Source organism: Cavia porcellus, unplaced genomic scaffold (genome assembly GCF_034190915.1).
Source record: "Cavia porcellus strain 051 isolate PalLab524CR breed Dunkin Hartley unplaced genomic scaffold, mCavPor4.1 scaffold_17, whole genome shotgun sequence".
NCBI classification, from domain to species: domain Eukaryota; kingdom Metazoa; phylum Chordata; class Mammalia; order Rodentia; family Caviidae; genus Cavia; species Cavia porcellus.
Window position 1 is genome coordinate 44,893,252 of NW_026947500.1, and position 13,421 is coordinate 44,906,672.

Sequence of the window (13,421 nt, forward strand, 5' to 3'; positions counted from 1 at the left end):
ATAGCGGGGACCCCTTCCTCCTCGGGAAGCAACGGGGCTGGGAGAGGAAAGTGAGGGTGAACTGGGCCAAACCCCCAAATCTGCAGCTTCCGGGAGCTGACTCCAGCCTGCAACCTGTGGGTGCCAGGGGGCTCCGGAACCTTCCAACCTCGAAGCGATCTGGGGATCGCCTGGGCTCCTCCCGCCTCCCAGCTAAGGCTGCACGCAGGTTGTGCCAGTGTTGGACTGGGCGCTGCGCCAGGGAGTCGGGGCGAAGCTTGCAAATCTCCAGCGCCAGGAGTGGGTGGGGCCGGGGGCGTGGCCGGAGGCGTGGCAGAACGAATGACCAAGTGGGTGGGCGTGGCCGGGGCGTGGCCGGGGCGTGGCCGGGAGGCGCGGCGGGAATCCGCGACGGGTGTGGTCTGGGGCGTGGCTGGGGCGTGGTCATCCCGAGGCCGCCTGGGACTTCACCCCGACTGTCACCCGGAAACTCCGCGCAGCTGGGGTCTGCTTGGGTGTGGGCGGGCGGGGAGCGGGGCGGGAAGCAGCCGGAGGGCGTGGTCGTGGGATCCCTGAAAACCCGTCCTCCTGCGAAGCGGAGGAGCTGGAGGCCGGCGCGCCCGGGGGTGAGTGTGCGGGGCTCGGGAAGTGGGGGACCCGCGGAGCCCTGGAAGTTGGGCTGAGCCCCTGAAGCCTCAGTGCGGGGCAGCCTCTCCCAGGGACCGGCCGGGCCTCTGGGCGTGGGCAAGTCGCTCCTGCTCTGCGGACGGACCTCAGTTTCTCCTGCAGAAGGCGGGGAGGCGTGTCCTAGCGCCGGGTGCGCTTCCACGCGGGGTTTGGTGGCCCGCGGGTGGGGTGAGCTCCAGCCTCGGCAGCAGTGGAGGGAACGGAGGGGATCCTCACCTGTCCCCGTCGCCCCACCCCGGGGCACGTTCCCTTTGGGCAGGTGTGCTGTGTTGGGGCCACCTTTTCAGGTGTGGAGACCGAGGCAGCCGCACCTGGGCCGGGGCCAGCTGTGGGCCCCACGGGAGCTGCCGCGCTGCGGGGTCGGGGCCAGCCTGGTGGCTCCGCTGGCGCCCGCCACCCCCGGGAGGCTGTCCCCAGGGTCACGAGCTGGAGGCATGGCTTGCGCACTCAGGCACCCTGTGTCCCTGGCCTCTTCCCCCAGGCGATGGTGGCAGGCCACGCTAGAGGTCTTCAGAGGGCACTTGTCCTCGTGCCGCCAGCTCAAGCCAGCGCAGGGAAGGACTTATGGGGGCCACCGTGAAACAAGTAGGATGTCCCAAGCACCCCCTCCTCCTGGTGGGACGCTGGCCTGGCTTGCTCACCTCCCATGATGGGGAGCTCATTACCAAGTCAGTAAAGGAAAGGAAATCCCATTGGGCTGATAAAAGTCAGAGGCTGAATTCACACCCAACCTACCTTTGAGGTGTTGACCCTTCTGTGCCTCAGTTTCCCTCTGTAAAAGCTGTGCTGAATGTGGTGGTGTAAGCCTGTAATCCTAGCACTACAGAGGCTGAGGCAGGAGAATCAAGGCCAGCCCCTGAGCAGCCTGAAGGGTTAGGTGCAGAGAGTCCCCCGAGGGGGAGGCAGGCTGCTAGAGAAAGGTCCGAGGTTGGATGGGGCACCCAGCCCGCCGCCCCCAGCCTCAGTTTCTCCATTAGAGAAGTGACATTCTATGTGACCTCTGAGGCTTAGCTGCTCCGGGGCTGGTTTTATTCATGGGCCCCTCCTGCACTGGCTCCGGTGCCCAGGGAGTTTCAGGGCTGAATCACCAGGGTTGGACAGGTGACTGAGCCTGGGGCCCTGGAAACCTGGATGCCAGGTGAATAGCGCGGGCCCCTCCCCACAGCCTGGTGTCCGGCCGGCCGGCGACTCAGGGCAGATGACTGTGGAGCGCATGCGCGCAGGCCTGAGCAAACCCGGGCCTGGCCACAATGGACCTGAGTAATCGAAGTGATAGGACTATTCTGCTTATTTATTTTCCGGTTTATTAAAGCAGCCGCCACACCTTATAAAAACTGCCCCACCTGGCACTGCAGGAAGCCAGATTGGCACCTGCTGGGCCAGGGTCAGTTGGATCAGAGGGGCCGTTTTCGGGCTGTGTGGCCTCCAGCTGCAGGGCGCCCTCTCTGGGCCCAGCGCACACTCCCCAGGGGCCCCACAGGACTCACTGGGGCTCTTCCACACCCCTGGAGTCTGGGGTTCTCCCAGAAATTGTCCCTTCACAGCCACTGATTCAGGGACAGCCGGTGTTCCTCTGTCATCCTGCCGGTGTCCCATGAGGCACACCGTGCTTGGACAAAGTGGTCACCAAGGTCAGGGGAAAGCAGTGGCTGCTGTTGGTGTAAACCGACTCACTGTGGGAGCTTAATCAGCAGGTCACACGCACAAAAGGCCACGTGCAAAGCTGCCTGACCTTGTGCACACAGAGGGCGCATCCTCACCCCCTCACCTCACTCAGGGGGGACGAGAGAGATCATTCTCCCCGTGCTCCTGGAAGCCACTTCTAAGCCAGCTGGCCGGAAAGGGACAACCCTGGTGGCCTTGGTGGCTGCTAGGGGAGCCTATAGATTGGAAGCTGTGCTCTCACTGTCTTCTATTTTGTTCATTTGCTTTGCTTGTTTTGTTTATTTGAGACAGGATCTGTGACATTCCTGCCTCAGCCTCCCTTGAGTGCCGGGAAGGCAGGCACGGGCCACCTCGCCCTGGAGGTCTTACAGGTCCTCAGCAACTGGTTAGGTGCTCAGTGGTCACCCAAAGCCACCAAGACTGTGCCAAGGGCATCAGTTCTTTTGTCCCCACAGCTGGAAGGACCAGCCCTGTTTTTGCCATAGGGAAACTGAGGCCCAAGCTTGGCAAAGGTTCCAGAACTCATCTCAGAGCCTCAGTTTGCCCATCTAGAAAGTGGGAGTGTCATGTGCAGTCACCTTGGGGCAGTGGGCTCGAGGTCAAACAGAACCCAAAGGTCATGGAGTATTACAGAGTCAGATGGTCCAGTGAATCAAGTCTCTGCTCCTCCACTTCCTGAGGGTGACAAAAGTGACCATGAATGCCTGGGGGAGGGCCCAGGTGTGGGAGGAAAGGAACTTTTCACCACTGTAGATGGGAGTGCAGACTGGTGCAGCCACTGTGGGAATCAGGGTGGAAAAATCCCTTAGGATTACAGGTCCCATTCCCCCCAGCTATTCCACTTCTAGGCATATTCCCAGAAGAACTAAAAGCATCATACCACAGTGATGTATGTGCACCCATGTTTATAGCAGCACAATTTGTAATAGCCAATCTTGGAAACAACCCAAGTGTCCATCAACCACTGAATGGATAAAGAAAATATGGTTTTTATACACTGTGGAATACAACTCAGCCATGAAGAAGGAAAAGCTTGAGACAGTTCTAGGTTAGTGAACGCACTTTCAGACTTAAGCAACATAAATCGGACACATGTAAACACAGCACTGTCTCCCTGGTGCGAGGAACCAAACATGTGATGAAGGACCACAATGCATGGTAGATGTTGTGAAACAGGAAGAAAACATTCAAAAGAAAAAGAGAACTGGGGGGAGGGAAAGAAAAAACGGGGAAAAGGCTAAAATAGAAACAAGAGAAAGGGGTGAGGGGAGGGGCGGGGAGCAGGAAACCCTAACATACTAACCCCGTGGTGCGGGGCGTCTCAAGCCCCCCAGCTTGCCAGGGCCCGGGCAGATGCAGAGCTGTTCGCTGAGCCCCCTGTGGTGGGGAGGGCAGCTGCTGTCACCCGACCTGCGTGTGACAGGAGAACCGGGCCGCGGGGGTCCCTCTTGGGTGGGTGGGAAGTCACACGGCGATGGGCCTGGGCAGGGTTTGGCTGGTTTCTCTTCTGGGCCATGCAGTGGAGACCCCACTGCACTTCCCCTCACAGGCTGCCACCACCCTGGGCCCACCGTGATCCCAGCAGGAGGCCGGGGCAGGAGAGTCACAGCTGAGGTCAGCCTGGAGTGTGCTGCCCAAGCGTGCGAGGCCCTCACTCTGTCCCTGAGCTACGTCCCCAGCCCTTATTTTGAGACCTGGTCTTTGTAAATTATTCCTAAATTATTCAGGCTGGGCTTAAACTCTAAGCCCTCCTGCCTCAGCCTTCTGAGTTGTCGGGATGACAGGTGTGCGCTACCCAAGGGGGGTCCCTGTCCCGCCCTGTGCTCTCTAGGCCCCCCAACACCGAGCAGGAAACACACGCAGTCCTTCCTGCTCCAACCAGGCCCCCACACAACTCTGCCTCCAACCCCGACACTCAGCTGCCACAGTGCCTTTGCACTGGCTGCGCCTCTACCTGCTGCCCCACCCCCGCTCCTCAGCAGCATTTTATCTGTGTGTGTGCATGTGTCACTGGGGATCGAACCCAGGGCCTCCGCCCTGAGCTGCAGCCCCACCCCCTTCCTACTGAGAGAGTCCCGCTAGATTCACAAGGCTGGACTCTCCTTAGTAATCCTGCTGCCTCAGCCTCCCAGAGAGATGGGATTATAAATGTGCACTACCACACCCCATTCCCAGATACTTTCTCAGGAGGCCTTGAACCCTGATCCTACCAGCCCCTGGGCAAGAGGTATTAGTCCAGAGCCATTCCTCCCAGTTCAGTGGGGACAGTCTTCCAGGGACAGCGTGAGATACACACTGGCTCTGAGACTGCGGGTTGGCTTGCTATATGCTGAAGAGGCTGCTAGGTGGCCTTAGGAGATGGCCATCACTGGAAAGGAAGACCAGGGTTGGACAAGAAGGAGGGGACTGTGAGTCCACCCCAACCTCCAGGGAGGGGAGCAAATCTTAAGGCTGAGCCAGTCACCATGGCCAGGGATGACATCCATCTGAATACTCCTTACTGAACTCCTATGCATCCTTCAAAACCTCAGCTTCAAAGTCCCACTCTTTTCTGTGGGCCCAGCTCTAACCCCATAAGGACGGCCTTATCTTGAGTTAAGACATCTCAGCTTCCTCCAAAGCATTCAGCACATACTCGAATGAATGAGTGAGTGAATGATTTTCATATATGCAGGAAGGGTCCCCGTGGGTCCCACTAGACAAGCTGCTGAGTCCCCCTGGGCTGAGTCAGAAGCACATCGTCACTTGGGTCCAGATGTGACCAGCTCTGCAGCTGTGTTTTGTTTTTTCTTTTTGAGACAGGGTCTTCCTATGTGGTTCCGGCTGGCCTTGAGCTCACTTTGTAGGCCAGGCTGGTCTCAAGCTCACAACGATCCTCCTGCCTCAGCCTCCGAGTGCTGTGATTCCATGAGTGCACCACTATGCCTGGCTTTCTGCAGCTGTTTCTTGCTTGAGCTCTTCATGGCTTAGTCATGACCTTGGGGTGCAGAAGCAAGCAGAGAAAGACAAGGAGCTCAGCTGCTCACCATGGGAGTTAGGTGCAGGATGGAGGGGAGACGCTGTCACCTACCAGCTCCTATGTGAATTCTGCATACCCCAAGAAGTGACACCTGTCACATACCGCTGAACGCATGAATGGCGATTATCCTAGATGTGCTTGGGACAGGAGCAGCTGGGACAGACGCTGAACTTAGAATCTTACATTTAGCAAAACCGGAACTCAGAGAAGTGGGGAAATGGCAGACGAGGAAGAGTGTCTCACATGTAAAGGGTTCCCACCAAAAACAAGATTGACCGAAGCCAAATGGTCCCCCCAGAGGTTCCCTTTTACCCTGAACCCCAGTTCAGTAACAGATCTGCCTATTCAATGCCGGGGGAAAGATGAAGGGGGTTTGTTTGGCTTTTGGTTTGTTTATCAAGGCAGCATCTTGCTAAGTTGCCCAGGCTAGGCTCAAACACGTGATCCTCCTGCCTCAGCCTCCCAGAGTGTGATCTGACTGTTCCCACAGTGCCATGCACTGCATTGCTGGTCTCCTAGGATCTCGGGGCTCTCAGGGGTGATCGGGTCCTGCGCGCGCTGAGCAGCCCCAAGCTGGCTTCAGAGGGCTGTGCCACGGGAAAGAAGGCAGAAGGGAGGAGGGGGCAGGGGCAGCCGGTCACCCACGTGGGGACGGTGTCCTTCCTGACTACTTAATGAGCCCCCTGCCTTGGGGCCCACCATGGACCGACTCCCCTGAACCCAAAAGGATGGGCCAGCACGGCCAGTGTTAGAGCCGGGGGAGGGTTGGCATGGCCAGAACGAATGATCACGTAAGTTCATCCTGAGACGCTACAATCACCGATGCCCATCATTTGTTGAACACCTGCTATGCACCAGGAAACGGGAGATGAAATACTGAGCAAGGTGGGTCCCTGTTTCCCTCTGATAAGGGAAGTGGTCAAAGAACAGCCCGAGAAAGTTTTACTGCACATGCTAGCAATTACTGTGTGTTACAGGGAAAAGGAAAGGTCGTGTGGGGGGAAGAGGGGGATTTCCCTGAGACAGGGACATAAGTAAAGAGGAGGTGGGGTTGCCAGAGGGAGGAAATCCAGGGAGGAGTGACCTGGGCAGAATCGGGGGCAAAAAGCAGAACAGAAACATTTTAAAAACTTAAATTTGGGCCCTGAAAGAACCATGTGAAAAGCAAGCCAAGTAAGGAGCGGGTGCTGGGAAGATCAGTGCCATTAAAAAGAAACTAAGTGTTTTATGCGGGGTCCAGAAGAAAGATGCCTCCAGGGTGACACATAAATCAGCAAGACCCCACTCTCTCCACCGCAGGGGGGCAAAAGCGTCAACTTTTCGCTGGAGAAGAGAGCTTCTAGGCCTTCTGCTCAGGGAGGGCTCCTGAAGAAGGAGAAGGGCTATCAAAGGTGCCGGGTTCACTTCACCCTGCTCAGCCACAAGGCACTAAGAGGCCTCTGCGGCCACAGTCTAAAGGGGCCCACCTACGGCTCTGCGGGTGGCAGACCCTGGCTTCATCCAGGCCATGCTGACTTTGCAGCCGTGACGTGCAAGAGTTGTGGGGTCCTGAGGTACCCTCCCAGGCTGCAGGGGGGCCAGGCAGTGTGCCCCGGAGAGGGCAGCATATAAAGCTGTGCAAGTGAAGGGGTGTAAGTGCAGAGGAGACCCGACGACATCAGACAGGTCTGGGATGTGGACCGTCTGCTGAGGGGAGCTGCAGGCAGCAAACGGAATTACTTCAGGGAAATACCATCCAGGCTGCAGTCAGCAAGACCCTAGGTGTGGGCCTGCCCGGGGCCTTGGCACACACAGCTCACCACCACCTGCTGGGCGCCAGGAGCTGGACAGGACAGTACGGCTGGCTCTCCTGGGCTTGATCCCCGTTGGTCCTGTTCTTTTCTATGGCTTTATTGCCCCTTGGGGATGGGGGTGTCTCCCCGGAACCACTGCACCTTGGGGTTATGGAGCTGGTTTTTATTTTCACAGAGGTTCACAGCTAAGAGTTTGCCTTGTGTCTCAGAGGAGACTTGGACTTGGATGTTTTAGCGATTGGGGCTCTTGAGACTTTGGGGGAAAGGAAATGTGTTTGCCGTCGTATGCGGGAGAGTCATGCCGTGTTGGGCAGGGTAGGGAGTTGCTGGTATGTAAATATGCTTGAAGGACAAGTTCGGGTGTTGCTGAGAACAGGATCCAGGATAACTTTGGCCTTATTTCCGTCTGGCTCATGGCTGATGAAATACCTGGAGAATTAGTCAAGTGCTTCCCCAGGTGTGTCCAGGTGGTGACCCTGGGGACTCTCTCTGGCTTTAACTCCTTCCTCTCTGGCGTCATTCCCTGTTGTCCGTCCACCGTGAGCTGCGTGGATTTGCACCTCATGTTCCGCCTCATGTTCCTGCCTTGGGGCCCACCATGGACCGACTCCCCTGAACCCATGAGCCACACTTAGCCCTCCTCCTTTAACTGTGGGTGCAGGGTACGGTGTCTCAGCAGGAGGACGGCTCCTGACGAATACCAGAGGGCAAAGTCATTGGTGCATTTCTTTCTTTTATTTATTTAAAGAAAAAAAAAAACAGAAAAAGGGTAGAAATAATAAATAATTTCAAAAAAATAAACAGTAAGAAATCACCAGTTGGTAATTACATATTGTCCATCCGCCACATTTCTACATGAGGTTGGCACTCCCTCTGGCCCATCAAGGCTCAGGGAGTCTGAGCATGTCTCCCAAAATCACATGGCAGGACTCAGGAGGTAGCATCCGAGGCCAGTTTTAGAACTCACTGACTCCTGCACATGTTGCAGGTGCTGTTGGGAAGACTGAGGAAACTCCAGCCCGGCACTTGAATCCCAAGACTGTTTGAGGTAAGTGGTACAGTTTTCATATTCACTCAACAAACACTCACTGAATTCCACTGGTGTGGGCTGCTGGAAGCCCCTCACACCTTTGTGAGCCTGTGATGGGGTTGAGAGAAGCCTGAGAAAGAGATTTGGAAAGGAGACCAAGAGCTCAGCTTAGATGTGGGACAGGAAAGCTTGTAAGAGTAAGGTTCATAAGAGCTGGGATCTTGAAGGATGCATAAGAGTTTACCAGGGAGGAACTGAATGAACTCAGTTTTACATGACATTTTAGTCAACACTCCCCAATTCCTCTGTGCTGTGCCTCATGCTGGGAACTGCCAGAGGCCCTAAGGCGCCCCCTTTCTGGGAAAGACAAAGCCAGACAGATACCTCCATCGCCTCAGCACCAGGGCTGAACAACAGCGAACCGAACCCTTGCTGCTGGATCAGTGAGGGCTTCCCGGAAAATGGATCCCTAGAGACGGGTTTTGAGGAATGAGTAGGAGCCTGCCAAGGAAGACAGCTTCCCCTGTAACACAGGCTGGGCTTGAGGATCTAATGCGAGCCGAGGCCACTAAAGATCCACTAGAAACAGGAAGAGCCAGTAAGAGTTGTGATCAAAGCCCCAAGCTCCCTGGTGGGGTGGGTGAAAAGGGAAACAGGAAGGACCCAGCCCCTGTACCGTGATAAGAGGAGTCCTCACCTCCCGAAGGGAGGGCGCAGGGCGGATTCTGAGGCAGGGACAGGTGGAGAGGTCGGGACACCAAAGCAGGAGGGTTTTGCAGTCTGTGTTCTTTAGTGTTTCCTCTAAAATGAAGTGTTGGTCAAAATGAAATTTTAATTTCATGGGCTGGGGGGGTGCGACTCAGTGGTGCCCACTTGCCAGGAAGGTGACTGGCCCTGGGTTCCTCCCCTCAGCACCCCCAAAATGCAAGACGCCCACCTGGGTCGGGGTACAGGAGGGGATCTCGTAAAGGGATGGGCCGGGCACGGGTCCAGGGTGAGTTTCAGTCTTTGCCGACCTGGGCAGCCGTGCATGTGCGGCCGGCCTCTCCTTCCCCGCAGGCGCGCTTGAGGGATCCGGCCGCCAGCATGCGCCGGCCGCGGGCGCTGCGCTCTGGCTGGAGCCTGCTGCTGGCGCTGGGCGCCGTCACCACGCTCGTGCTGCTCAGCCTGCACGCCAGGCCCATGTCCTCCCTGCAGACCAGGAGCCCGCGGGACGCGCCCGAGACCACGCAGGCCCCCAAGACCCCGGCTCAGCCCCCCGCGCGCCCCCGGCCCGCCCCGTGTCTCCCCAACACCTCGCTGGCCGCGCACCCGGACTTCGCGGCGCAGCCCACGCACGTGCGTGACTTCCTGCTCTACCGGCACTGCCGCGACTTCCCCACGCTGCAGGACGCGCCCGCCGCCAAGTGCGCGTCGCGCGTGTTCCTGCTGCTCGCCATCAAGTCCTCGCCCGCCAACTACGAGCGCAGGGACGTCGTGCGGCGCACGTGGGGCCAAGAGCGGCAGGTGCAGGGCCTGGCGCTGCGGCGCCTGTTCCTGGTGGGCACCGCCGCCCACCCGCACGAGGCCGCCAAGGTCAACCGGCTGCTGGCGCTGGAGGCCAGGGAGCACGGGGACATCCTGCAGTGGGACTTCCACGACTCCTTCTTCAACCTGACTCTGAAGCAGGTACGCAGGATGAGAGCACGAGGGAGCTTCGAGGAAGAGGTCGTGAGAGCTGGGGGTTTGAAGGATGCATAGGAGTTTACCAGGGGAAACTATAGAATTTTATTCATAAAGGCACCACACAGGTGAGACAGGGGGACCAGAGCTACCCATGGGTCTCTCTACTCACACCTCCAGTCCTCGGTGGCCTTGGGGATGGCTCTTACTCTAGGTGAGGCTGGGAGGAAGGGCAGAGGGGCCGAGATGACCAGCATAGGAAGATCACTTACCTCCCTGTGCCTCGGTTCCCTCCCCCGGGAAACAGCATAAAGCCAAGACCCTCCTGCCTCTGTTGGTCCCACGGTGTTTGAGGCACCCGTGTAGGCCCTGGGCACTCGGCCCGCCTAGCCATGAGGCAGGTGTGGGTTATTTGCCTTTGTGGCTCTGTCGCTCCTGGGGCTGAGGTCTGGCCCGGCTACTAGACTAAGAGGTGCTTAATAAGGACCCGCTCTGGGAGGCTGAGGCAGGAGGATCCCATATTCAAGCCCAATGACTAGCAAGACCCCATCGCTAAATTAAACGTGAGCGGGGTTGGTAAGCACAGAGAGGCTGGGGTTTTGAAGGGTGCGTAGGAGACCCCGGAGGTGTCCGCGCCGCATCGCAAGGCCCCTGCTCCCCTCTCAGGTGCTGTTCCTGGAGTGGCTGAAGGCCCGCTGCCCCAACGCCAGCTTCCTGCTCAACGGCGACGACGACGTCTTCGCGCACACGGACAACATGGTCACCTTCCTGCGCGACCACAACCCCGAGCGCCACCTGTTCGTGGGCCACCTGATCCAGGGTGTGGGCCCCATCCGCTCGCCCTGGAGCAAGTACTTCGTGCCGCGCCTGGTGATGGCGGCAGAACACTACCCGCCCTACTGCGGCGGAGGCGGCTTCCTGCTGTCCCGCTTCACGGCCCACGCCCTGCAGCGCGCGGCCTCCGTGCTGGACCTGCTGCCCATCGACGACGTCTTCCTGGGCCAGTGCCTGCGCCACCAGGGCCTGCGCCCTGCCTCGCACAGCGGGGTGCGCACGGCCGGCCTGCAGGCGCCCTCCGACCGCCTGTCCTCCTTCGACCCCTGCTACTACCGCGAGCTGCTGCTGGTGCATCGCTTCCTGCCCTACGAGATGCTGCTCATGTGGGAGGCGCTCCACAAGCCCGACCTGGCCTGCGGGCGCCAGACTCGGGTCTACTGAGGCAGCCCCGGCTCAAAGGACAACACCTTCCTCCCGGGAAGCCGAGACCTCGGCCTTCCTAGATAAGCTGAGCCGAAGGTGGGCCAGAGAGAGTTGGATGTGCAAGACCACACTAATCAACTCCTACGCATCCTTCAAAACCCACTTGATACTGCTCACACTGTGCTCCCTAGACTCTAGGGCATGGGAACCTCAGAAAATGGCACCAGCACCTTGCTGAGGTGCGGAATGACAAGCAGCACCTCTGCTAGGGACCCCGTGGAGGACAGCATCACCTCCCAGGGCTGAGCCGAGACCCCAAGCTACTCCCGGAAAGCCAGGCAGAGTCAATGCTGGAGTTCAAGGCCAGCCAAGACTCCAGGGTTCGCGGAAGGCTGAAGGGAGTATTTTGGAGCCAGGAGAGAGGGGCACCGAGTCTCGGGTGACGAGGACGGGGTCTCACACCCGTCCCTGCACACAGGGTAAAGGGCTCCACTGGGGACCGAGGAGGGAGGGGCACGGGGCTGTCCCATACCTGTGTCCTGAGGACACCAGGGAAGCCCTGGGCCGGGCGTCTCCACAGCCCCACCCCACGCAGACCCGGAGTCTGACTAAGCAGTGACCCGTTCCCCAAAGCCCGCAGGCACTGCGGAGACTGGGGGCGCTGGGCACGAGTTCTCAGGGAATAAACCACACGTGCAAGCCTGGTGTTCTCCGTGTCTGATTGGTTGGTTTTGGTTTTGTGAGCCGAGGTTTCCCCAAAGCCTGGCCTCAAACTCACAGGGACCGTCCTGCCTCAGCCTCCTGAGCGCTGGTGTTCCAGGGGTGTGTGCCACCGAGCCGGCCTCCCGCGGGCCCTCTCTTTCTGAGAAGTGTCTGTTCACTTGGCCTGTGTGTCTCCTGATTGGGGCTTTTATTTGGGGTTGTCTAATTTTTTTAAAGTTCTTTGTGTATTTTACATATCAGTCCTCCGCTGAGGGACAGCTGGCAAAATGGTTTCCCGCTCCTGTGGGTGATGGCTCCCATTTACTGATTCCCCCTGGTATTTCTTGTGCAGTGGAGCTCCGCTCAGAATGTCTCTCCTGGCAGGGATTTAGCTCGGTGGCATAAGCACCTGCCTGGCAAGTGTAAGCTTGTGAGTTCCATCCCTGGAAGCCCCCAGAAAACCTTTCCTAACCGGTGCCTCAGGGCTGTCACTGTTTTGCCCTCCGGTAAGTTGAGCGTTTCTGTTACTGTTTCGATCTTTGATTCATTTTACTTTTGTTTAGAACACAGTGTGAGCCGGGGTTCAGCCTCAGTGTCCTGCAGGCAGACGCCGTCCCGGGGCTGTTTGCTAAACAAGCAGCTTTCCTAAGTGTCCGCCCCTGTTGCAGACCACGTCGCGGACCGTGTCTGGTGTCCTCCGTTCTGTCCCACTGGTCCACACGCCGTGTGTGTGTGTGTGTGTGTGTGCCAGGTCCACGCCGTTTGTTTCCCTGTAACTCTGTAACTAACCTGAAGCCTGTGACTGTAATACCGCCTGCTTTGCTCTGTTTATCCCTCATGTAGGGAAACACTTATTTTTTACATGCTGATGTCTGTATCTGGCTACATTACTGAAACCAGTCAGTCACCTAACAATTCTTTTTTTCTTTTTTTTTTTTTTTTTTGTCTTTTTCCTTTTTATCGGTACCAGGGATCGAACTCACGACTGCCTGCTTGCAAGGCAGGTGCTTATACCGCTGAGCTAAATCCCCAGCCCCTACCTAAGAATTCTTTAATAGAAGTCTTTTAAATTTCTGGGTAGAGCTCAGCAGTGTAAGTGCCTGCTTGGCAAACACGAGGATGTGAGTTCAATCCCAGCACCAAAAAATTAAAAATTAAAAAATTAAATAAATTTCTGGGTAGACTATCCTGCCATCTACAAATAAGGATGCTGAGTTCTGCCTTTCCTTTAGACGCCTTTTCTCTTGCCCGACCGCTCTGGATAATGCTTTGGGTACTGTCTGGAATACATGAGGCGGTTATGTACATCCTGATTTTGTTCCTGATTTTAGCAGGAAAGCTTTCTGTTTCTTCCCATTTAGTATGATGTTGGCCATTAGTTTGTCATAAATAGCTCCCTTCAGATTCGGGTACATCAGGTTCTCTCCCTCCCTCTCTATGTGTGTGTGTGTGTGTGTGTGTGTGTGTGTGTGTGTGTGTGTGCGTGTGCGTATTTCTTTGTTTGGAGACCACATCTCGCTATGCAGCCCAGGCTGGCCTCGCACTCCCGCGGACCCTCCCGCCTCAGCCTCCTGAGTGCTGGGATTGCAGGCGTGAGCCGCCACACCTAGCCCAGGTCTGGCCCTCCTATACCTTCCTCAGGTGGCCGTGTGGCTTTAGTCGTCCTCTGTGTGACATGCCACCT

General features: G+C 57.4%; 1 protein-coding gene across 2 annotated transcripts; it reads left to right on the plus strand.

Moving 5' to 3' along the window:
* Window positions 1-468: 468 nt before the first annotated feature.
* Window positions 469-11,734, plus strand: B3gnt3 (UDP-GlcNAc:betaGal beta-1,3-N-acetylglucosaminyltransferase 3). 2 transcript variants are annotated; one of them, XM_013147504.2, is made up of 4 exons: window positions 469-605; window positions 8,132-8,191; window positions 9,198-9,841; window positions 10,502-11,734. In XM_013147504.2, the coding sequence occupies exons 3-4, from the start codon at window positions 9,260-9,262 to the stop codon at window positions 11,051-11,053; spliced, it is 1,134 nt and encodes a 377-aa protein (XP_013002958.1). In that variant the 5' UTR covers window positions 469-605; window positions 8,132-8,191; window positions 9,198-9,259; the 3' UTR covers window positions 11,054-11,734. The 2 variants fall into 2 exon arrangements, with proteins under 2 accessions (XP_013002958.1, XP_003465222.1); XM_003465174.3 differs by having other exon boundaries at window positions 9,233-9,841.
* Window positions 11,735-13,421: the final 1,687 nt, after the last annotated feature.

What these genes read in the sequence shown, in the direction of transcription:
- B3gnt3 (XM_013147504.2), top strand. Translation starts at nt 9,260, where the DNA reads ATGCGCCGGCCGCGGGCGCTGCGCTCTGGCTGGAGCCTGCTGCTGGCG. An exon ending in TCAACCTGACTCTGAAGCAG is followed by an intron (nt 9,842 to 10,501) that starts GTACGCAGGATG and finishes CTCCCCTCTCAG; the next exon opens with GTGCTGTTCCTGGAGTGGCT.